At 38.9% G+C, this 25,675-nt stretch overlaps 1 protein-coding gene and 1 pseudogene across 3 annotated transcripts; both read left to right on the top strand.

Annotated features, from left to right (window-relative positions):
- The first annotated feature begins 1,458 nt into the window (after nucleotides 1-1,458).
- On the top strand, nucleotides 1,459-22,593 carry CD274 (CD274 molecule). 3 transcript variants are annotated; one of them, XM_006152418.3, is made up of 7 exons: nucleotides 1,460-1,705; nucleotides 10,445-10,510; nucleotides 11,329-11,670; nucleotides 15,324-15,608; nucleotides 17,800-17,907; nucleotides 19,660-19,719; nucleotides 20,532-22,593. In XM_006152418.3, exons 2-7 carry the CDS (start codon nucleotides 10,459-10,461, stop codon nucleotides 20,552-20,554), a joined length of 870 nt encoding a protein of 289 aa, XP_006152480.1. In that variant the 5' UTR covers nucleotides 1,460-1,705; nucleotides 10,445-10,458; the 3' UTR covers nucleotides 20,555-22,593. The 3 variants fall into 3 exon arrangements, with proteins under 3 accessions (XP_014444808.1, XP_014444807.1, XP_006152480.1); XM_014589322.2 differs by lacking the exon at nucleotides 19,660-19,719 and having other exon boundaries at nucleotides 1,459-1,705; XM_014589321.2 differs by lacking the exons at nucleotides 19,660-19,719; nucleotides 20,532-22,593 and having other exon boundaries at nucleotides 1,459-1,705; nucleotides 17,800-19,217.
- Nucleotides 21,206-24,743, top strand: LOC102500450 (RNA-binding protein EWS-like; annotated as a pseudogene).
- The last annotated feature ends 932 nt before the right edge of the window (nucleotides 24,744-25,675 follow it).

The following is a 25,675-nucleotide window of genomic DNA, read 5'->3' as shown; positions in this document are numbered from 1 at the left end:
AAGTCTATTACAGTTTTATTGAGGCTAGGGAGAACACCACACTTCCTACCAGATCTTTAAAGCAGTATTTCCCAAAATAAAAATCTGTGAAACTCTGAGAATATGAAAATTCTTAGTTGGGAAGCAAATGCTATAACCTAGCCAATGAATATCTCAGTATTCATTCATTATGCAGGATTTGAAATTGTAGCTGAAATAAATCAACAAGAAAGACAAATGATGAAGAATTTGATTTATCTATTTAACATTAGGAAGAAAAGGAGGGAGAGAGAAAAGAAGCAGGGTGGGAGGTGAAAACATGAACAGTCCAACAGTGGGCAGTGCTTAAGTAAAGCACTCACCCTCTGTGAACACAACGTTTCAGCTTAGACACATCCACTGATCCAGAGTTACCTGCAATTGCTTTCCATTCCTTTTTTTTTTTTTTCCCTCCCACATTTTATTGAAAGGGTAACCCAGGATGGGAAGTTCTTTCAATGACAAAGCAATTGAAGTTTCATTATGTCGAGGAATTTTGAGGAAATCATAAAATCCACGGTTTAAAAATACAGTTTCTATTATACACACACCTACTTCCTAGAATAGAAACCAAAGCCAGATGGGCCTGTTGTTTAACACTTGTATGTGGTAGAGTCATATCAAGTTATGTCAAGATGTTTGGTCATCTAGAAAAGGCTTTTATCAGAAAAGGGAACAATCTGGTGGCAGAATTTTTAAGGTGTCAGATTCCAAAGGTAAAATTAAGGTCTAAAATCTTGGTGACTTCAGATGTTAGTTTGTTTTAAACCTTTGTTTAAAATATACCAGATGTGAATCATTTATAATCCTCCAAGATTTTTTTTTCTTTCTCTCTCTCTTTTTTTTTTTTTTTTTTTTTTTTTTTTTTTGCTACGGGGCTCGTTTGCTCACCAGACAGACAGAGACAGAGAGATAGAAAGCGAGAAAATCACCCCCAGGGGGGATGACCACGCCGCAATCCCTTCTCCTCCATTCTCCTTTCGGGATCTTGGGCACGCACGCACACGCGCCCGGCGTGAGTTTTAAGCCACAGGGTCCGGGACGCGAACCGCGGTCGACTACATGGGAGTCCAGCGACATAGCCATTATGCTAACTGCTGGTCCCCAAGATTTTATTTTTTTAAAAACTTGCCAGAGGGCGCTGTCCTCCCAGGGGTAGGGGTGAGGGTGGAGCCTGAAGAGCAAGACAGAGAGAGAGAGAGAGAAGGCGAGAAAGCACCTTCATGGGGAATAGTCACTGCTGTCCCTTCACCTCCATTTCTCCCTCCCGTCAGAATTTGGGTTACTTAAGCACACCCTCTGGCGTGTTTCTCAAGCCACTGTGGGATCCAGAGGTTTTAACCAGCATCTGTCCCTACCCATTTCTGGTTGGCCCAGAAATGCTGCTTGATGACATTCTTACTTACGGGAAAACTAGAATAGTAGGATTCACTTTCGCTTTTGTGTACCTAGTATAAACGTTTATCTTAGAAGTTTTAATCTGCTTCCTTCCATAACTGAAAAATTGAGCAGCAGCGTGAACTTCCACCAAGGAATTTCCTGGGGAGGGACTGTGGGTCAGAGGTGGGCGAGGCCTCCGACAGGCGCCCGCGAGGTCTTTATCAGAGTGACACGCCTTCCCTTGGCTTCCAGTCCCCCGCGCAGCATCCCAAGTCTCCGCGCCGGCTGTGAGTCTCTCCACTAGTAGGTAAGGATCGGTGCCCCCAGGCTTGCTGCTCTGCCAGGCTCCCTCGACACTTTAAAAACCGATGGGTCTCTTCTTTCTTTGGGATTAAGAGGTGAGATGGGAAAGGGGAAGCGCGATTGTTTGGGGACAGTAGAGTCAGTTCCTCGTGAGTATTAAAAAGAACAGGCAATATTTTGGCAGGCACAATTCAGTTTGCTTAATGTTATACATGGCTGAGTGTGTGCGAATAAGGTCCTAAAGTTGGTGACTGGGTTTAAAGAGAATTTCCTAGGCTGGAGGTCGACCCCTGGGTCCTAGTGCATCTCACGCTCTTACTGGCGTTGATTCTAGCTAAGTGATCCCACCTGCAGCATTTTCTAGGGTCCCTTCCTGCCCCAAGATCCAGGGCTCTAGAACTTAAGATCTTTGCTTTATCTACTTCAGAGGCTGAAGGAGTCCTGAAGTGTGGAAAATTCTTATCAGAAGTTAAGAATATTAAAATTTTTCTTAGATTAATTGACCTTGGCCCATGTCACAATTAAGTTTGGGGTTTTCTCTAATAAGTATCATTATTATACTTTGTTGTTTGTAAACAAAAACAAACTAGACAATTTTCTCTGAAAGAAATAGCGTTTCTAACATTTTTTAAAAAAAAAGATTTTTGCCATAGGGTGCATGCATTCTGCGGGAGAGAGAAACACAAAGATAGTAGAGGGAAAGTGAGAAATCTCCTGGGGGGAGTGCGGGGGGATGGGGGGTGGATGGCCAAACAGTAATCCCTTCTTCTTCATTATCCTCCTGGGATCTTGGGCATGTGCATGCACAGGTGTGATTTTCAAGCCACTGTGTCCAGGATTTGAACCTCTGTTGGCCACAGGGGTGTCCAGCAATGTAACCACTATGCAATCTCCTGGCCCCCTAACTTTTTTTTCTAAATTGCTGTTTTTTAGTAGTCAAATGAAGTTAACTGCTCATTGCTGGACATAAAGGTTATTTACGCTATCTTAGCCTTTCACTAAACACAATTGTGTATAATTCTCTGGAATACTGATTAATATTTTCTTCGGATAAACTCGTAATCAAAACATCTGAATATTTTAAAGGCCTTTAGATGAAAACTGGCTACATGACAGCAGTTAGAGTGTGATATTCAATGAAGCCACAGAAATAGGAGGATTTGCAGCCACACTTGGAAAATGTAAAAAGAGTATCTTGTGTGATTAAAGGGAAGGAGTTAGGCATAGACTTTAGAAGAGTTTAGTAGAATTTGATAACTTAATAGCTATTTAACAGATCAACTCTGTTAATCCTTATCCCTACTTTTGAGAAAGGATTTCTCTGTCTCCCGCCTATCCATCCTACCCTCTACAGATAAGTACTATTGGTTACATACTACTATACTGGGCTTTCTCAGGGACAAACCCACTTCCCCATCCTGAATGAGCCATCACTTCTTCCCCAGTTCACATTTCAGTGCTCTTTGTCTGGTTTTGTCTGAGAATTCATATAGGGTTATAGTTTACCTATAGAAGATGTTAGTGTTCTTCCCTTAGATCAGCTATTTTGATGTGAGGTTCATTTACTTGGTCTCTGTGCTCCACATTTACTTTTCCCACTAATGACAATTGCATGTTAATGGAACAGGGCCTTACAGGAGGGGTTATGATGAGAAATTAGGTAAATATCAGATCTAATCCATCACTTTCTTGTACCTTCTAGTACTTTATTACCTCTAAAGTTTTTAACCAAAAGTATTAAAGATTAAGAACTCCAGTATGCTATAAATGCTGGCATAATTAGGCATAACTCATGAGTGAATTTAATGTCCATCTGTTTTGCCCAATGTTGCTTTGCTTAGAATTAGGGATATCAAGACTTTTTCTGCACAGTAAGTATGCTTGTGCTTATAATATCATATTAATATTTTATAATTGTGTTATAGTCAACTCTATGCCAAGGAAAGTACAGTCAAATAGATGCTACAACCCTCATTCTAACAACTTCTGTCCTGACTAGCCTCAATTTCATCTCTATTCCCTCTGTGTAGGGAGATGGAAAGGAGAAAAGTAAAATTGTGCACCCAAAACTAGCAGGAATTATCTCATTTCATCGGCCCCTTTTGTGTATGTCTTTTAAACATGAAGGGTTATGGGGCAGCAAGTAGTGTGGTGGCTAAGGTACTGGATTCCCACGTGGTTGATTGCTGTTCAAGTTCCAGACCCAGCAGCTTGAAAATAATAACAAGTGAATAGATAAATGCTTTTTAAAAAACAAACATGAAGGGTCAGGTAGGTTGAAAAGAAACCAGCAACTGAATACAAACATAATCAGACAAAATTTGCAAAAGAACTAAATAATGAACAAATCATGAAAAATTCAAGTGGTACTTTTCAATGATCAAACTAGGAAAAAGAATGGAAGTAATAACCAGTTCTGGATGAACATGCAATGTAATGGTACCAATTATTAGCATGTGTGAAGAACTGGGAAAATGTTCCTTCCCCCTTTATCAGTAATTCTTTTTAGGAAGCTCTGTCCTCAGTGCTTATCTAATTTGGGGCCTGCCGCATAGGAGGCACTCAGCAAATATTTGCTGTAATACATCTGTAAGATATTTTTAAGATTGGTCATAATCTCATACCTAACAATAGTGGAATTAATTATGGAGCCATTAAATCAGATGCTTATGAATATTATGCAGTAAAATGGAAATATTTATGTCATAGTTTTACATTTTAAAAATGAGTATTGGGACTAGCAGTTGGCATAATAGCTATGTTGCTGGACTCCCATGTAGTTGACCACGGTTCAAGTCCTGGACCTAGTGGCTTAAACTCACGCCGGGCGCATGTGCATCCATGCCCAAGATCTCGAGAGGAGAATGGAAGAGAAGGGATTGCGGCGTGGCCATCCCCCCCCCGGGGGGGGATTTCTCACTTTCTGTTTCTCTGTCTCACTCTGTCTTTCTGGCGAACGTACACACCCTATAGCAAAAAACTTCTCCCCAAAAAATGAGTATTAAATGTATGATAAGTTTATAATTATTTTTTAAAAGATGGACAGAGAAAAAGAAAGAAAAAACATGTACTGAAATGCTCACAGTGGGCACAGGATTTCTCAGCCTTGACAGTGTTGACATTTTAGGCCAGACATTGTTTTTGCTTAAATACCTGATCTACAACTGTGCAATGTAGGGTGTTTAGAAACATTCCTGATTTCTAAACGTAGATGCCAAGAGCAGCCCTCCCCTCCAATTTGATTTGGGCAACACAAAAATGTTTCCAAGTGTTACCAAATGATCCCTGGGTGAGAGTGGGGGAATGGTGAGTGATTTCCCCTTCTTTTCTCATTTTCTATAATGTGGTTATATTACTTTTCTGATGAAGAAACCAAAAATGTACAAATTATTCTGCCTCAGTTCACATTTTTGGACTCCATTTCTGGGGTTCTTTTCATTACAACACTCGGTCTGCTAAACACTCTGCAGCTTGGCAAGATGAAATGATTCATTAAATTTTTTCCTGATAAAAAATATTCATTTATTTGGGAACCAGCAGTTAGCGTAATGGCTATGTCGCTGGACTCCCACGTAGTCGACCGCGGTTCGTGTCCCGGACCCAGTGGCTTAAAACTCACGCCGGGCGCGTGTGTGTGCGTGCCCAAGATCCCGAGAGGAGAATGGAGGAGAAGGGATTGCGGCGTGACCATCCCCCCTGGGGGGTGATTTCTCACTTTCTGTCTCTATGTCTCTCTCTGTCTGTCTGGCGAGCGCACACACCCTACAGTGAAAATCTCTCCAAAAAAAAAAATATATATATATATTCATTTATTTGAAAATGTGTACATAGAAAATGTGTACATATTCATTTATTTGAAAACATGTACATTCATTTATTTGAAAATGTGTACATTTTCTATGTACGTAACTAACAATGTCATCTCTCTTTTTCTCTTTATTTCTTCCTTTTAAAAACTATAAAGGGGTGAAACCTTCCTGTCCTCCCTCTAATTTCACTCCTATAGGTAATCAGTCAGCATCTTGGGTATTTCCTATATCTAAAATCACAAACACTTCTATTTTTTTAATGAAAAGTATGTATCTGCTACATATCCTGTTCTGCAACTTTTATATATCTTTGCAAAATCAATACATATACATGTACATGTCCTGAATTATGTTATTAATGATATTGTATGTATGACTATACTAAATTTTATTTATTTAAGCTATCTAAGGCATTCTCAGTTTGGGGTTACTATTAGCAATGTCATCCCTTTACATATATTGTTATATGCATATGGTTTGTTTTCTTTTTTTTCTTATAGGACAGATTTCTAGTAGAAAGATTGAAAATTATATGACAAGCACATTTAAATTTTTAATAGAGATTACCAAATTGCCTCCAAAAAGTTTATACAACTTCATATTCCTAATAAGATAATGAATAGGAAAGCCATTTCTCCATATCCTCACAAACACTAAATGTAGGAATCTGTATAATTTTGGCCAAGCTGTAAGTAAAAAATGATATTGCATATCATAAATATATTATTTTTTATTAGTGATATTGAGCATCCTTTTTTGTTTACATGCCATTTATATTTCTTATTCTCTGAACTGTATTTTATGACCTTTTGTTCATTTTCCTCTGGGGTTATGTATAGTTAGTTTGCTTATTGATTTTGAAGAGCTATTTATATAGTAGGAGCATTAATTCTCTGACCTACATGAACATGTGCTGCATTACAACATTGTGATTGATGATGAATCACATATACAATGGTGGTCCCTTAAGATTATAATGAAGTTGAAAAATTTCTATCACCTAGTGACATCATAGTCATTGAAATATTGTAGTGCAACACATTACTCAAGTGTTTGTGTTCATGCTGGTCCAAACCTACTGTGCATCAGCTGTATAAAAGTATAGCAGTTAGCGTAATGACTGTGTTGCTGGACTCCCACATAGTCTACTGCGGTTCGCATCCTGGACCCGGTGGCTTAAAACTCATGCCGGGCACATGTGTGTGCGTACCCAAGATCCTGAGAGGAGAATGGAGGAGAAGGGATTGCGGTGTGGCCATCCCCCCTGGGGGGTGATTTCTCGCTTTCTGTCTTTCTGTCTCTCTCTGTCTGGCGAGCGCACGCACCCTATAGCGAAAACCTCCAAAAAAAAAAAGAAAGTATAGCATTCACAGAAAAGTATAGCACATAAAATTATGTACAGTATATAATACTTGATAATGATAATAAGTGACCATGTTACTGATTAATATATTTACTACGCTATGTTTTTCTGGTATGTTGATTGTATGTGTGTTGTGTGAGTGTGGTGTTTTAGATAGGGTCTTGCTGTGTTGAAATCTTCCTGCCTCAGCTCTTGAGTAGCTAGGACCACAGGCATGCACCATCACACCTTGGTCTTTCACAAAGTGTCTTGCTATGTTGCTCACCTGGCTGTGAGCTCATGATCCTACTGCCTTAGTCCCTAGTGTACCTGGACTGTAGGCATGCACCACTATCCACTTTTCAGAGTGGGCCAGGAATTGATTGCTTTATTTATTTATTTATTTTGGAGAGGTTTTCGCTATAGGGTGCGTGCGCTCGCCAGACAGACAGAGAAAGACATAGAGACAGAAAGCGAGAAATTACCCCCCAGGAAGCGTGGTCCTGCCGCAGTCCCTTCTCCTCCATTCTCCTCTCGGGATCTTGGGCACGCACACACACGCGCCCGGCATGAGTTTTAAGCCACCGGGTTCAGGACACGAACCGCGGTTGACTATGTGGGAGTCCAGCGACATAGCCATTACGCTAACTGCTGGTTCCCCTTTATTTTAATTTGTATTCCTTCTGCTTTTTTTTTTTTTTAAGCTTACTGTAAAACAATATGCTCTGGGGCCAACAAGTGGCGTGGTAGTTAAGGCGCTAAGGTTAAGGTGGTTAAGGTGGTCAACTGCGGTTCGAGTCTTGGACCTGGCGGCTTACTTTCTTACTTTCTCTCTCTCTTTCTGTCTCATCTCTCTGGTAAGTGCACATGCTGTATAGCAAATTAAAAATAATAATACCTAATAAAATAGAATAAATAAATAATTTTTAAAATAATATGCTGTGTTATGCCAATAGCAGCTTCATACATCTTTTGTTTAACACATCACTTAATTGCTAATTTTTCCTCATGCTTGATTTAATCTCATGTTTTGTTCCTCATGGCCCTTCCAGTGGAACAAGATGTGTGGAGGTGGAGGACAGTGATATTGATAATGCTGACTCTGAGTTTTAAATTTTTGATAGAAAAAGCTTATAGGATAAGGACAATAGGAAATATTTTCATATAGTGTACATGTGTGTTTTCAGTTTAGTACTATTATAAAAGATTCAAAAGTTTGAAAAAGTTAGAAAGTTTACAAAGTAAAAAAGTTACCATAAGCTAAGGTTAATTTTTTTTTTTAAAGGATTTTGCCCTAGGGCATGTATGCAATGCCAGAGAGAGAGAGAGACAGTGAGAGGGAAAGTCAGGAATCATCCCCCAGGGGAATGGCCACACCACAATCCCTTCTCTATTCTCCTCTCAGGAATTTGGGCACGGACACACATGTGTATGACATGATTTTCAAGTCACAAGTCTAGGACTCCAACTGCCCTTGACCAAGAGGGAGTCCAGGGCCTTAATGAGTATGCCACCTGCTGGCCCCTAAACTATGGTTAATTTATTATTGAATGCCAGAGAGTGCATGTGCTCACCAGAGAGAGAAAGAAAGAGAGAGATGGAATGTGAGAAAGCACCCGCCCCCCATTGAGAATGGTCCATATTGTAATTTTTTCTCCTCTTTCTCACCCTCCTTTCAGGATTTTGGGCACACACACCCATGCACATGGTATGTTTCTCAAATACTGGGTCTGGGACTTGAACCACACAATTGGCTATGTGGGATCCAGCTGCTGTGACTGCCACACCAAAGGCTGACCCAGAGAAAAGGTTTTTTTTTTTTTTTAATATAAATTTAGTTTAGCCTAAGTGTACAGTGTTTAAAAAGTCTACCATGGTTTACAGTAATTTTCTTCACATTCGTTCACTTACTCACTGACTCACACAGAGCAACTTCTAGTTCTACAGGTTCCATTCATGGTAAATACCCTAGACAGATGTATTTTTTTTTCCTTTCTTTCTTCAGAATTAGCAGAGGGTGCATGCACTCATGCAAGTGCATGCATGCATGCAAGAGAGAGAGAGAAAAAAAGAGAGAGGGAAAACTCCCAATGGGGCATGGTCAGTGCCTCAGTAATTTATCCTCCGTTTCAATATCCTGTCAGGATTTGGGGCATCCACACACACTTACCCAGTATGTTTTTCAAGCTACTGCAGCTGGGATTTGAACTGTGGAAAGAAAGCCATGTAGTATCCACCACATGATATGGTCAGCCCCAATTTTTATCCTTTAAACCACATTTTTACTGTACCTTTTCTATGTTTAAATACACAAGTTTTTACCATTGTGTTATAATGGCCTACAGTATTCAGTCCAGTAACATGCTATACAGGTATTTAACCTATTAGCAATAGGCTATACCATACAGCCTGCTGCTGTATGTAGTAGGCTAAACCATCTAGATTTCTGTGAGTACATGCTATCTTTCACACAATGATGAAACTGCCTAATAATGCTTTTCTTAGAATGTATCCTTATTGTTAAGTGGTACATGACTGTGTTTGTGTATGTGTGTGTGTGTGTTTATGTGTGTATAATATATAATGAATTAGTTGATTATTTGCAAGTTATAAATAGAGAGAGAGAGATTGTAGGGTTGCAAAGAGGGAAAACTGACTTTCTAATCAAAGTGTGCAAATACACATGTATAACACAAGAGAGAGAAAATGTTAAATAAATTGGCTGAAATACAGTACAAAATTTCTTTTGTGCCTCTACTTGAATATAAACTCCAAAAGGAGAATAACCTTTTTCCTTCTCACTTTCTTATTCTCAGTACCTAAAATAGTGCCGGGCACAGAAAAGGTGCTCAATTAATGTTTGCTAAATAAAAGAATTAATAAAATTTCAAGCACAATAGCAAGGTGAACATAGAAAGTAGGCATATTCCTCTGAAAGAGGGTCTGGAAGTCATATTTTATTGTAAATGGGTCAAATCCAATTTTCTTTTCTTCCATTCCCCCCTGCTACTAGTGGAGTCAGTTTATTGAGGGAATATGATTTATCATTTGAAATAAGTAAGAGGTAAAATAGATTTCAAAGGATGGAATCTGAGGAGAATTGGCATGATTGTTTTAGTAAAGTGGAATTCTTGAATAGATAAAGGATAGGATGAAAATATTTAACTATAAAGGGAAAAAGCATTGAAAGGCAGAAGTGGAAGTCAGATTCTTTTGCTTTGAAATTTTGCATAGGGTAGTTTTGGATTTCTAGATATATTACAGAAAATCTATGAAATAGTCGAGAGGATTTTGATGAGACATTTTCTTCTAAGCTCTTTTCAGTATTTATGCTTTTTAAGAGCCTATAACTAAATTTTTAAATTATCATTTTTATTATGATAACTTTTATTTTACTAGGCATTATACAGATCTAAGATATTCAGTAAAGGTTATTGAACTTGCAAATTCCCAGCTGCATTTCCACATTTACAAATCAGTCATTGGCTGATTATCTGAAGAGTATTTTAGTTAAAACTGCCAAGTCCCATACTGTTATACTGTGTTCAATCATTAAGTAAAGCAGTCTTTTTCTTGTGTTTTCCATAATTAGGTCATTCCAGAAAGATGAGGATAATTAATGTCTTTACATTTATGGCCTACTCTCATTTGCTGAATGGTAAGACACCAAATCCTTTCATTTAGGCTCTATATTTTAAATATTTTACCCATGAGTTTAAAAACTAAAATAATAATGTTAAATGGATGTAATTTTTGGATACAAAGAACATTCTGTTTTTCCTTCATTACATAAATAATGTTATTGCATAAAGAGAATATAGGCAGAAAGAACCAAAATTAACCAGATACCCATTTTGCAGAGAGAACTATAAAAAATATCTGGGGGAATGACTGAAATGTATCCTTTGATTTATTTGTTTCAAAGAAGGCTAGAATCATTCTGTCAGTGTTGCACTGTCACCTGAGATCTGCTTTTTCCTGATGAGAATATCTGAGGGAAGAATGTACATGGAATATTTCAGGGTGACATAAGATTGGCATCATCCTGAGTTCCTTAAATCTCCATAACCATGTACCTCTGGAAAAAGAACTTAAAATTTATGGCAGTAAGGAAAGAAGACTATTCGAATCTACTATTAAGACTATGTAGGTGGCAAAGGTGTCCATTCTGGAGATGTTACAGGTAACCAAGCCTCCCTAGGTTTAAGTACTCCATCACTATGTAATATTTCTACAGTAATATATGTCTATGAATTGTGTTAAAACATGTTTAGCTAATTTTATTATTCTAACTCAAGGATATAATATAGCATCCCAAGACATGTTTCAAGCTCACTAGATAAAATACGTATTTTAGGAAAGTCCTTGAATAATTATCACATAACAGACCAAATAAAGTGATTGTAAACCCTGACCCCATTTTGTAAACATTTAAAATTTGTGCATCCTCTGAAGACTGGTCCTCTTTCTTTTCAGCATTTACTATCACAGTTCCTAAGGACCTGTATGTGGTAGAGTATGGCAGCAATGTAACACTTGAATGTGAATTCCCAGTAGAAAAACAGTTAGACCTGCATTCATTAGTTGTCTACTGGGAAATGCAGGGTAAGAACATTATTCAGCTTGTGAATGGGAAGGAAGACCTGAAGGTTCAGCACAGTAGCTACAGTCGGAGGACCCGGCTATTAAAGGATCAGCTTCCCAAGGGAAATGCGGCACTTCAGATCACAGATGTGAAATTGCAGGATGCAGGTGTTTACTGCTGCATGATCAGCTATGGTGGTGCGGACTACAAACGGATTACTTTGAAAGTGACTGGTAAGAATTATTATAGATAAAGAGGTCTGACCTTTACCAAAAATATATCCTAAGTATTGAAAATTTTCATTCTTGGAAGTCTAGACTTATTTTCCCACAAAACAGCAGTCCATTCATTCATTCATTCACACACTGTTCCAGTGAGCATTTCTTGAGCATTTCCTATTCAACAATCACTGGAGATATAAGACCAAGCAACACAGAGTCATGTTCTATAGTATATTCAGTTTTCCAAACAATGGATTCCTGGTTTTTATTTTTGTATTATTATAAAAATAATACATGTACTTACAAATAGTTCAGATATTATACAGGTGAATAGGATAAATTACAAAAGTGTTCCTTGTCTCTTCATCACCATTTTCCATGGCATGCAGAGATAGTAAGCACTGTTGTGTGTCCCTCCAGAAAATTTTATTCAACTACTATTTTTTTATTGTACTAGGTCTGTTGCATCTTCCCTCCTTTGAACCTCTTTAAATTACCCAAATAAGTATATTAAAAATGAACCTCATTGTAGATTCATATTTTAAAAGACTTGAACTCAATCTATGAAAGGCAAAAATAGTTCTAAGTCTAAAGGAAATCATTCTTCCTGAGAGACAGTGTAGGATATGCTCATTGTGCCTACAGCCATCTTGAAACTCTATACCAATGTTATCTTCAAGCATTGAAGAGGAACTATGAATGTTGGTTCCTAGGTACTGACCCCAAAATTACTTCACCAGGTCACTTGAGTTCAAAGTTTTGGGTTAGCTAAGTAAAGAAAAACACCTTCACTGACTATCTCTGCTTTCACTTGAGTTTCATAGAATCGAAGCTGCAAGGATTCAAGGCACAAGAAAGCTAACCCAAATTCCAATAAAGAAGAGAAATTCCCCAAAAGATGTTCTGCTTATATACTTCCATAGTGGCAATCCCTGTCATTTGAACTTCCCGTCATAACCTTTTGAACTTACTTCCTAATACTGAGCTAAAATCTGCCCTCTTTGTTATAGTTTTGAAATTAGTGGCCTGCTTCTTTGGTTTACATCATGGCCTTTTAATATTTGGCTAGAATTTTTTCCATCAATATTATTTATTATTTGCTTTGATATTTCCATCCTACTGAAAGTTAATAACATAAATAGAAAAATTTCACATTTATAAGGAATCACTGATTTATAAACTCAAAAATGAAAGTATATAGGAATTTGGAGAAAAGCATCACTTTTGTGATATAGTACTAGGTGTCTGATTCTGCCTCAGTTAATGCTTCTGTTGTCCAAGAAGTGTCATTTATCTTACGGAGCAGATTTAATTTTCAGTGTATTTTGCCATATGCTTCTCCAGAACAGTGATACTCAGGAAAGAAAGCTTGAGATGTGGTGATTTATATGTTCAGTTTGTCTTCAGTTCATCAGCAAATATCAGGCATCTACTGTGTTCCAAGGCATTACAGAAATGATCATGCCTTAGCCCCATGGGCAACCAGCATTGCCAGGTCTGGGATGGGGAGGAAGAGCATAGGCTTATCAGTCAGTTAGAAGAAAGCATAGAGTATAAGTTTCTGCTTCCAGAGAAAGTCTCTCAGCATATAAGGAGTATGTAGAAAGGGGACATCTGTCCTAGTAGTGAGGTAGATTTTCTTCATCAAGGCTCCTTATTGTCCCTTGTGGATCTGCAATTTCCTTTTCCATGGTTCATTGGACACAATAGGATACCTTCTGATGCTGGTGTTTCCATACAGGGCTACTTGATGAAGGAACTAAGGTTGAGCATCTGACTTGTTTGATCATTCCATTTTTTATTATAAACTAGTAAATTGACATCCTAGCTCCTGTTACATCTTGTTATTTGCATGCAGTGATTTTTGGGTGTTGATCTATATACCAAGGGTCTCCATTTACTGCACTAAGAACAAGTCAGCCACTAAGCTTCAATTGCACAAATGGAAACTCAGTGGCTGGCTTGCTTTTCAACTCAAAGAAGTAGAACTCCTGAGTCACTCCATATGCAAATGATTTCACAGTCATGCTGTTAGTCTTCTCTTCCCATCACTGCAAAATGTGTGGTAAAACAGCTTCCCCATAGGGAGTTTACTCACCATGGGATTTTAAAGATGAAGCATATCAAAACTGAAACTCAAAATACTTAGTTTTGGATCAACTTAATTTTCATTATCACTTGGGTATTATTGTACTTTTGACAGTTGTTAGTTTAAATACCAGATCCTCAAGCATCTTACTTCCAATTGAAAATATTTTTCCTGGGCCTGCCCCATAGCCTGGTAGTAAAGGGAACCAGACCCCACATGGCTGACCATGGTTTGAATCCTGGCCTGGCAGCTTGAAAAACACCTGGCACAGAGCCCAAAATCCCAGCAGGATACAGAAATGGAAGAGAAGGGACTGCAGTGTGAGCATGCAGTCCATTGGTGCTTTCTCCCTCTCCCTTTTTCTCTGTTTCCCTCTGGTGAGTACATTTGCCCTCTGGCAATTTTTATTTATTTATTTATTTATTTTTTTTAGTTTTTTTTCTTAATCACCAAATCTCATAGCAGGGAAAAGGAAATGTCCACTTATGTTTTCAGGACCTAAATGGGATTAGGCAGCTAAACCTAATCCTAACCCTAATCCAGTTTCCAAAAGTTTTAATTACCCACCCCATCAGGTATCTCATGCTAATTTATAGGTTATCTCATACACTTTTTTTTTTTTTGCCCCACTTTTGAAGGACTCAAGAGGTTGAATATCACTGATTTCAGAGGGTTCAAACTTCTCATTCTAAAAGTGAAAAAATAGACATTCTAAAAGGTTGAAGTAAAAATTTAATAAGCAATGTCTTGCTAATTTGTAATGCTCCACTATCATTAGTTAATATGTTAGGTGAAATTCATTAACAAAAGTGGCTGATCTCAATAATCTTGAGGGTTTTTTTAGCAAACACTTTGTCAGACCTAATGAAGTACTTAATGTTTTGTTTTTGTTTTTTTGCCTGAGGGTTTATGAGAGGAAGAGAGAGAGAGAAAGCACTTCCTACCCCAACAGGGTCCAGTTATGCCAAAATCCTATCTCCTCATCTTTCCATTCTATCAGGTTCCTGGGCATATGTGTACGTGCCTGGTATGTTTTTCAAGCCACTGAGGTGGGATTCAAATTATATGGGATCCAGCTCCCTCTGTATAGCACTCAACTACATGCTATGAGACTAGTCCAAGTTATTGTTTTATAAAGCAGTTGATTAAAAAAAAAAAACTTCTGCCATTTTGACTTGTGCTTGAATTATTAGTATCATCTCCAAACCCCAGTTTCTTTGTGGAAAACTTTTTAATTGGTTGTTCATTTTGTAATATGCTTAGTTTAATTAAAATTTTGGATAGGAAACTGCTTGTTTAAAGATGACAATTCTCTTTTAATTAGTCTGTACATTTAGTTTGTTCCCAATAAGCAAAATAGCTGTTCCTTTATGCCCAAACTTGGCCCAAGTTTGAACAGAAGAGTTGAGGCAGAACTAGCAGGTGCTCTCCATTGCTGAGACATCTGAACATTAGGCTTACTTCTCCAAGAACCAGCCTGTGTTAATACTCTTTTAATGTAACCAGCACCAAGCCACACATCTATATCTGTGCTATGCAAGAGCTCTGACTTCTTTTTGCTCATCATGTATTATAGCTCCGTACCACAAAATTAACAAAAGAATTTCCATGGACTCTATCACCTCTGAATATGAACTAACATGTGAAGCTGAGGGTTACCCCAAGGCTGAAGTCATCTGGACAAACAGTGACCACCAGATCCTGAGTAGCAAGACAACCACTACCAATTCTGAGAGGGAGGAGTTATTTTTCAATGTTACCAGCACATTGAGAATCAACACAACAGCTGGTGAGATTTTCTACTGCACTTTTCATGGATCAGATCTTGAGACAAACAGCACAGCTGAATTGATCATTCCAGGTAATATTTTGAATGTGTCCATTAAAAGGTGCTCAATGTCATCCCATAATAACTCTGGTTATGCCTGATGATCATAGTCATTCAGTGTTTGTTAAATAATTGAATGCAGAGACCAGCAGTTAGCGTAATGGCTATGTCGCTAACGTAGTCGACCGCGGTTTGAGTCCCAGACCCGGTGGCTTAAACTCACATTGGGCGTGTGTGCATGCGTGCCCAATATCCCGAGAGGAGAATGGAGGAGAAGGGATTGTGGCGTGGCCATCCCCCATGGGGGGTGATTTCTCGCTTTCTGTCTCTCTGTCTCTCTCTGTCTGTCTGGCGACTGCACGCGCCCTATAGCAAAAACCTCTCCAAAAAAAGAAAAAAATATTAATTGAATGCATAACATTATGTTTACAAAATGCATCCTGTTTCTTCAACCCTATTTATTGAAGTCATATTGCTACTCAGCATAACATCAGCAAATATTTATTGAATAGGCCCTACGCACCAGACGTTGCATTAGGAACTATGTGCTCTTAGATGAAAAGACACAGTTCACACTCTCTAGGGAACAGATAAGAAAATAGGCAGTTGATTTCTATGTAGGAAATGCACTTGTAGGTGAGGAGACTGAAGAATATCTGAGAAGAATACTTAACTCAGGCCATGATTCAGGAATCCAAATCCTAGTGTTTCAGAGCACATTCTTCCTTGGGTTTATATAACAGGGAGAAAATTCAATGTACTTTTCTACCTTATTCCAAATGTGAGAAATACTTTCTCTCAGGAGCCTCCTCAGAGATAATCTATAATATTTACCCTTGTGGTTAGGGGAATGAGACCCCCACATGACCAACCATGGTTCAAATCCTGGTCCAACAGCTTGAAAATCACACCAGATGTGTGTGCATGCATGCCCAAATCCTGAAAAGAAACAGAAGTGAAGGAGAAGGAAGGGATTAGGGCATGATAGCACCCCATTGGGGAATGCTTTCTTACCCCTTCTCTTGTCTCTCTGTTTCTCTCTGGCAAATGTACACATCCTCTTCCAATTAAATAAAATGTTAAAGGGGGAGCAGCTCACGGCATGGTAAGTAAGGTATCTATATCCCACATGGCCGACTGCTGAATCCTGGACCCAACAGCTTGAAAAACACTCCCTGCATGTGTGTATGCATACCCAGAATCCTGAAAGGAGGGAGAAACAGAGGAGAAGGAATTGTAAGAGAAGAAGGAATTGTAGTGTGAACCTTATCCAGGGTACAGAGACTTTCTCAGTTTTCTTCTTTCTATTTCTTCTTCAATTTATTTTCTTTTCTCAACTTCTATCCATTTCTGGCAAGTGCATGCACCCGCTAGCAAATCTTAAAATATAAATAAATAAAAAGAAGGAAATATAGAAAGAAAGACAGTCTGCTCAGTGTATAGGTCCTGAGGTTATGTGGGCTGGTCTAGATTGTAGACTTTCCTGTGCTTCACTTTCTCTGAAGGGTTATAACCTATCAGGTAAGGTTATTGGATGGATAAAAGGAGCAATAGTATATGACAGTGATTTAAGATTTTTTTACCTGCAAAGATTCAACTATTTTTTTGTCTTATTACCCTCTAAAAGTAGGTGGAGCAGAAGACAGAGTTTGGTAAGGTGCTTAGAGCAGTAGGGGACAAGAGATGGGTGAGCATGGGACCAGCAGTTAGCATAATGGTTATGTCACTGAACTCCTATGTAACTGACTGCAGTTCAAGTCCCAGACCCAGTGGCTTAAACTCACGCCAGGCACGTGTGTGTGAGTGCCCAAGATCCTGAGAGGAGAATGGAGGAGAAGGGATTGCGGTATGGCCATCCCCTCTGGAAGGTGATTTCTCACTTTCTATCTCTCTGTCTCTCTCTGGCTTTCTGGTGAGAGCACGCACCCTATAGCAAAAACCTCTCCAAAAAAAAAAAAAAAGAGAGAGAGAGAGAGAGATGGGTGAGCATGATATTATCATAAACTCAGAAGTATTTTGAGAAGAAGCACTTCCTACTGTCCCATACTCTACCAGATATTGACAGAAAACTACAGGCACTTGAGAGAAAATGAACAAAAGACTGAAAAGTCAATCAAAAAGAAAAGACAATCTGGAGTGGATTAACCTGCAAAGATAATTATTCTCCTGACCCCTTCCCATCAAAAAGTTAACTTTAGTCAGTTTCTTTTGTCTTATTTTTCAGGACCATCCGAAGTATTTACCCATAAGAGGATTCACTTGGCATTTTTGGGAGCTGTCCTATTGGTCATTAGTGTAACACTGGCAAATGTCTTCTGTCTTAGAAAAAATGGTATTTATTGTTATCATCTCTGCTGGGGATGTGGGGAAGTATGTAAAGGAGTTATTGTCACAATGGCAGTTAGTAGGCAGAACCATGGATGCTAATCATGTGCAGGACAGTGCGTGTAACAGAATGTTCTGCCCACTGGGAAACACTGACTATGTACTACGCTGCCTTCCTATTAGCCCTCCCTCCTGGGGTCCACTTTCAATTATGCAAAGCTGGTTTTACCCATACCATGGTATGAACATGTGTACCCCTCTTCCTTCAGTCCTGCTCATTTTGCTGTTCTGCAGCATTTCTTCCATTGGTGCATGGCAATAAACACTGGTAATAACATTTCTGAGGGAGTGGGAGTTGGACCATGACTGCAGGGAAATCTGACTTACCTTTGCAAAATGGCACAAAGACATTTTCAGTGTTCAATCACAGTTATAGTGAAGCTGAATAGGGTTGCCGGATGAAGATCAGGTATACAGGGATGAGGGGTGAGAGAATGGGTATATATAGAAATTAAAGAAGACTTAATGTTATAGGATTTCTTCCCATCATGTAAAATATCCACAGATTTACAAAAGAGAAAAGCTAAAATACCTGCTGATTTCAGGTGAATTTGTATTTTGCATTAGCTACACAGTTATATTGAGCTGCTTTCTGGGCATCCTAAATAATAAAAGTAGTTCTTTCTGTGGAGATGTGATATTTTCACTCCAGAAGATTTTGCAAGATTTCTTGTAGAGGGTTTTATGTAGTTTTAGAAGTAATTTTCATGTGTTATTTCTCTACTTTCCTATGGGAACAGGAAAGTTAGTATAGTATATTTAAATAATTTCCTCCTGTTTTAGGATGACTCAGACTAAATATTTCCCCCAATACTTTGAGAAGTACACCGAGAGATCCAATGATTGTGTGCATATAAAGTTGTCTGATGTCAAATAGGGAAGTAGAATATGGAAGGGAATTCCAATAGTTGTTAAGAAATTCCCCGCCAGCCCTGATGAGCGTGGGTGGATCTGGGAAAGTAGTATAAAAAGGGAGTAGAGGTCAGTTGTTTTCAAAGAATAGTTTCTGAATATTTAGAACTGAGATAGTTAGCCAGAATATAAGGATCAAGTTTCAATGACAGTGATATTCTGAGATGGAATTGATTTGCATAAGGAATGATTGTTGCAAACTTGTATTTGCATATTTCCCTGAGGGGAAAAAAAGACTAGCTGGCATTAATGAGAAATGGCTAGAAAACCAGGACTAGCAGATGACAATAATGGACACATCACTAGACTCCCACATGAGTCAAACACAGTTTGAGTCCCAGAATCAGCACCTTAAAACTCACACCATGCGCGTGTGCGTGGGTGCCCAAGATCCCAAGAAGAGAATGAAGGAGAAGGGATTGTGGCGTGGCTGTTCCCCTGGAGGGTGATTTCTCATTTTCTGTCTCCCTGTCTCTCTGTGTCTCTCTGGTAAGTGCACATACCTTATAGTGAAAATCTCTCAGAAAACAAAAGAAAACCAGTAGAGTACCCCCAAAGTATGATCTACTTAGTAAATACTGCTAAAGAAAATTTTAGGAGCAAAAGAATGTTTCCTAAACTATTAAATTAATAAATCTTCAGTGTTGGGACCAGTGGAAGAAAGAAGTCCACCATACTTTGCAAGGGATTAAGCATGTTTTATAGGAAGCTATAATTTAAATTCAAGATACCGTGTGGGATATGTAGTTGTGCTATATGAAAATCTAAAAATTTTCTCTTTCTCAAGTGAGAATGATGGATGTGGAGAACTGTGGCATCCAAAATACAAACTCAAAGAAACAAAATGGTAAGAATTTCATGATCATGGAACTTACCTTTTAAGCTATCTGCTTAAATCCATTTTGCTACAAATATCTACATCTGTTAAGCACAGAAAAACCTCCCCCAGGTGACTGACCTAAGAAAAAAGTTATATTAAGATTTCTAATTCTTTTTTTAGAGAGATTGTTGCTATAGGGCATGTGTGCTCGCCAGAGAGACGGAGACAGAGAGTGAAAAATCCCCCATGGGGAATGTCCACACCACAATCCCTTCTCCTCCATCCTCTTTTGGGGATATTGGGCGCACATGTACCTGGCTTGAGTTTTAATCCGCCAGGTCTAGAACTTGAAGTGTGGTCAACTACATGGGAGTCCAGCAATGTAACCATTATGCCATCTGTTGGTCCCAAGATTTCTAATTCTTAATGTCATTAGAAACCAGACTTAACAATGAGCCCAAGTTTAAAGTAGTCTAGTCAACTTGGACAGGCTTAAACAGATTTCATGAGGTGGGCCACAGCATTCATTTGTGTTATAAAGCTAATGAGTAAATGTTGTTCGAGTCATCATAGGGAGCCAGCTCTCCCAATTCACTCAGGATGAGAAGTTTCTTAGGATTTCAAACTTTCCACTTAAAGCCAGGACAGTCCTGGACAAACCAGGGTGGTTCATCATCCTTTCTATTATAAGAGTATTTGGGCACAAACATAATCTGCCTCTTTGTCTTACTATACATTTATTGTATTATCTAGTGAATATGAATTGTTTCCTATTAGTTTTTGTTACTTTTTTCCAAATGTCTCCTCTGTGAAATTAATATACTGTTATTACTTTTCAGATATGCAGTCCGAGGAGACATAATCTAGCATTGAAATTTCTGATCTTCAAGTAGGGATTCTCAGCCTGTGGTTTGGGAGTTCATCAGGGCTAAGCATCACCAGAATGAATGGGCCCATAGGATGCAGATAATATAGGATTTTAAAAGTCTGAAAACAGAACCTGGGAAAGGAAAAAGAGGAGCACAAAGAAAGATGGATAGGAAAGGGAACCCACAAGGAAACCTTGGTACATCAAAATGACCAAGAGACTTGTCAATGCATGTGAAAGGGAGAAAGAATACTTCTGAGCCTCCAAGCAAATCATCCGTCGCTCATCCTAGAAAAGCGGGTTGAGAATCCCTGATCTAATGGTCAGTTCTTGAGAAGTGCCTTTTTCCTCCACTCAGTATTTCCAGTTGTCTTCTGTGTGTCTGAGAGTGCAAGTGTTAAATATTTAAGTATGAGTTGTTTTTATTTATTTATAGAGTCTAAGAGATCTTGTCATGTGAGTGTGGTTGTGAATAATTGCTTTTAAAGATACATTGCAATAGATGTTAAAACTTTGTTACCAAATTAGACTTGCCTTCAAAGACTTGTTCACATCTTAAAACCTTTAGAATTTGTGGCAGTGCGGTACCTAGAGAGAAAGTGAGAGGGAAACAGATGTTGAGAGCTCAGAGAGGAAGGAGATAAAATGGCATCCACAGGTCATAGTAACAACAGCCAAGTTGCAGCCAGCAGGGCTACAGTGCTTAAAGCACCCAGTTTACTCAAGGACGTGCACAGTCCACCCAGACATATGGGCAACAAAGCTGTGGAACCTATGGACAGCCCACTGATGTCAGCTATACCTAGGCTCAGATCTCTGCAACCTATGGCAGACCACTTTTGCAACTTCTTATGGACAGCCTCCTACTGGTTATACTATTACAGCTGCCCCGCAGGTGATAGCCAGCCTGTCCGGGAATATAGCACTGGCACTTATGATACCACCACTACCCAGGCCTCCTTAGCTCAGTCAGCAAATGGCACTCAGCCTGCTTAGGGCCTGTGGACAGTATCCTGCAGCCACCATACCTGCAAGACTAAAAGATGATAACAAGCCTCCTGAGACTGGTAAATGTCAATCTAGCACAGGAGTTTTCAATCAGCCCAACCTAGGATATGGACAAAACAACTAGTTATCTCCAGATACCTGAGAACTACCCCGTGCAGCCACTCACCACCACACCTCTATCCTATCTTCCTACCAGCTATTCCTCTACACAGCCGACTAGTAATTACTCGCAGCAGAACTCCTATGGGCAACTGAGCAGCTGTGAACAGCAGAGTAGCAATACTCAACAAAGCAGCTATGGGCAGTAGCCTTTCACTGGTTACTCACTCCCAAACTATTTCCTACAGTCAATATAGCCAACAGAACAACAACTTCAGGCAGCAGAGTTCATTCCAACAGGACCACCCTAGTAGCATGGGTGTTTATGGACTGTAGTCTGGAAGATTTTTTTGGACCAGCAGAGAACCAGAACAAGAGAAGCCCTGAAAACTTGGGCAAGAGCAGAGGGGGATTGATTGTGGAGACATGAGCAGAGATGGGTAGGGAGGAGGATACGGTGGAATGGGCAGTGCTGGAGAGCAAGGTGGCTTCAATAAGCCTAGTGTACCCATGGATGAACGATCAGATCTTGGTCTAGGCTTGCCTATAGATCTGGATGAAGACTCTAATGATTGTGCAATTTATGTGCAAGGATTAAATAACAATGTGACTCTAGATGATTTGCCAGACTTCTTTAAGCAGTATGGAGTGGTTATAATGAGCAGGAAAACTGGGTAACCCATGATCCATATTTACTTGGACAAGGAAACAGGAAAGCACAAATGTGTGGGTAATGAAGTATGTGATGAAGTCCACTGAAGACGCCACTCGTTGCCAAGGATGCTGTGGAGTGGTTTGATGGGAGAGATTTTCAAAGGACCAAACTTAAAGTCTCTCTGTCTCAGAAGAAACCTTTAATGAATAGCACATGGAGTAGAATGCCACCCTTTGGGGGCACCACCACTTCATGGAAGTCCAGGTTGCCCAAGGGGTCATGTGAGGCCATAGAGGAGACAGAGGGGGTTTTCCTCTAAGAGGACCCCAAGGTTTCTAAGAGAAGAAATATCCAGCACCAAGCTGAAACTAGCAGTGTCCCAACCCAGGTGGTGAAAACTGGAACTATTCTTGGAGAACAGAATGCAACCAGTATTAAGGCCCAGAAGGCTGAAGGCTTTCTCCTGCCACCTTCTACCCCTAGGTAATTATCATGGCAAAGGCAGTCCTAATGGCATAGGGGAGGCAGAGGAAACCTCATGGACACAGTAGTCCCAGTGGAATGTTCAGAGGTGGTCATGGTGGTGACAGAGATGGCTACTGTGCTGGCTGGAGCATGGTCCAAGGTGGCTTTGATAGAGGAAATTGGGGTGACCTTGGGGGACTCCCTAGACCTTTGATTGAGCAGATGAAAGGAAGACAAGCCAGACGTGGAGGATCTAGAAAAATGGATACAGGACACCACCACCAGGAATGCAGAGACATGATGGGTTGCATTGACTACCAGATTTTATTTTTTAAACCAGAAAAACGTTTTAAATTTATTATTCTATATTTATAATGTTGGGTACATTATGACTGTTCCTTATCTGTACATTAGTATTTTTCACCATTTGTGAGGAAACATTCAAACAAGTTAGGTGGGGGAAAAAAAACTATAGTGTTTGTGAGGTGCTTGGTACCCTTCATAACTACTGGTAAAAATAGGAAGCATAGAAAACAAACCATTGATTTTTATAGGATCTTATCCTATTTAACCTGTTGGTACTTCTGTTGATAGGAATGATCTTATTCTCAGACCTCAAGTCTCTTTTGCAACATCTGTTTCATTTAAATATCACCTTTATAACTATTGGGTCATCAGAAAAGTCAGGACACACTTTTGCATAGAAAAATGGAATATGTCTTGACTTTTCCTATGACCCAGTAAGTATATGGTACCCTACTCACATAATCTACTTTCATCCCTTTAACCATCCTGTACTGGTAACCATTATTTTTATACCCATTTTAGCATCTAAGGAAGCAGAGAAATTAAACTTGCTTAAGCTATTAAATACATAGCAGAGCTCAGATGGAGAATACAATTTACAGCTGTACTGTTTTACTTTAAGGGACTTAGTCTTTCAAAATCTATTAAGTTCTTCACATAGTGATCACTTTGCTAAGTATTGAGTCTATAGATGTTAGCAAGAAAAAGTAATTTCTCTTAGGGAATTCATAGTATAATGAGGAAATTGATAAAAAAATTATTATTATAACTTAGTGCTGTGTCATAGCATAATGTGTTGGAGGAGAATGATGGTGTGCAAAGGAAAGTCTAGAAATGTTGCCAGTGTGTGGGGACACTCTAGGTGGCTGTTTGATGTGTTCAGAGAGAGTTGGGTATACTTAAACATTTCTTAATGTTCTCTGGTGTACACAGAGCCAGTCTAGTTCTAAAGGGCAACCTTATTATTAACTGTGTGAAGAGTCATGTCTGGCACTTTCTATCTGTTTTCTCTTAAGTATAAACCTCTCTTTGATGCTGTACTTGAAGAATTACATGTTCTTTCTGGAAATTCCAGTGGTGTATCTTGAATGCTTATTGCCTTAATCCCTCATTTGTGGCAGAAAAGGCCTATTTGCTGGGCTTGACCCTTGAATGCCACCAGCTATCTTCACTACACAAGCCTTTAAAGACGTCACTTTCCAGAGACTTTGACATTCTGAAGTCCTCTCAGGAGGTCCGAGTTTTTCTTCTTGGTCATTTGCTGGGATCAGTGACAAGGAAAATCTTCTTTACTTTGCTGAACACATCAGGCTAAAGAAACAGAATCTCCAACAGAATTCCTTTTTTTTTGTTACCTGATTGTTTGTTCACTTGTACAGTAATTTGTGTGACAATGTCCTTTGTGTGAAGTACAGGAAGGCTTCTGGTTAACCAAGACATTGAGTCTATTCACTACACCTCTACGTCTTAACACCTCGTGGTGTTGAATTTATTAAGGCACTTTAAGCATTCGTTCTTGTTGTGTTGGATTTTTAAGGCACTTTATCCCTTTTGTGTTTTACTATAAATGACATAGGCAGAGACAATCTCTAATTTTATATTTTATTCTATTTGTACTGGCCTTAATTTAATAAAGTATTATTTATTTTCTTCCATAGTATACAAGCATGTCTCTTTTATTGCCGTCTATTGTTTCACATAAACACTCCCGGTTTAACATACCTGTGAAGAAAGTTACTTGAAATATCTACAACCCCCATGCTCATTCTTTTTTTTTTTTTTTTTTTGGTAACTTCTGTGTTTAACAGTATTCTTTTCAATCCTGCATGATGAACAAATTAAAATAATTTTATTTCTTAAAAATAATTGATTGCAAAAATATTTTTCAAAGTTTATTCATTTTCCTCTTTCATGAGACAGAGAGAAACAGAGAGAGAGAGACAGGTGCCCAACAGACTCTTCACACTATGATCCATCCTCAGCCTCAGCCAGCCTGGATCAAGGGCACATATTACATATAGAACACATTATGCCCTGGGTGTGTGAAAATAGGCTTCAAGATGAGAACCTGAAACTTTCCATGTGAGTCCAGTTGTGTTATCATTGCAACACTGTCAGAACCCTATTGAAAAGATATACTGTCTCTCACTCAGTAGTTTCTTTTCAGACAATACCAAAGAATAATGAAGATTCTATCATTTAAATTGAAGATCTGAGGGAGAGAGGGTGGGAGAGAAAAAGTGGAACTTAAGAGAACCACAGGGAAACAAAGGGGCTTTCCTTTAAGAAAGTACTCTTCTCAGATCTGTAAACATGGATGTGTAGGCAAGTGCATATAAAAATATATTTCAATAATCAGATTTTCACAAGGAAGTGAGAAACCTAGAACTAAGCAAGTCGAGGATTAGGGTCTAGTACCCTGTGGGAATATAAAAAGATCTATAGTTTTAAAACAAATATAACAACTCTTACCATTAGAAGAAATATAGACCTCTTAATATGTCTTCCAGTGTGATTACTTTGTCGTCAAATTCAGTTTAAAGAGAATTTTGACTGTTTCTCTGAATAAGATACTCTCAAAG

Source organism: Tupaia chinensis, unplaced genomic scaffold (genome assembly GCF_000334495.1).
Source record: "Tupaia chinensis unplaced genomic scaffold, TupChi_1.0 Scaffold000354_1, whole genome shotgun sequence".
NCBI classification, from domain to species: Eukaryota; Metazoa; Chordata; class Mammalia; order Scandentia; family Tupaiidae; genus Tupaia; species Tupaia belangeri.
This window is presented reverse-complemented; position numbering and strand designations above follow the sequence as displayed.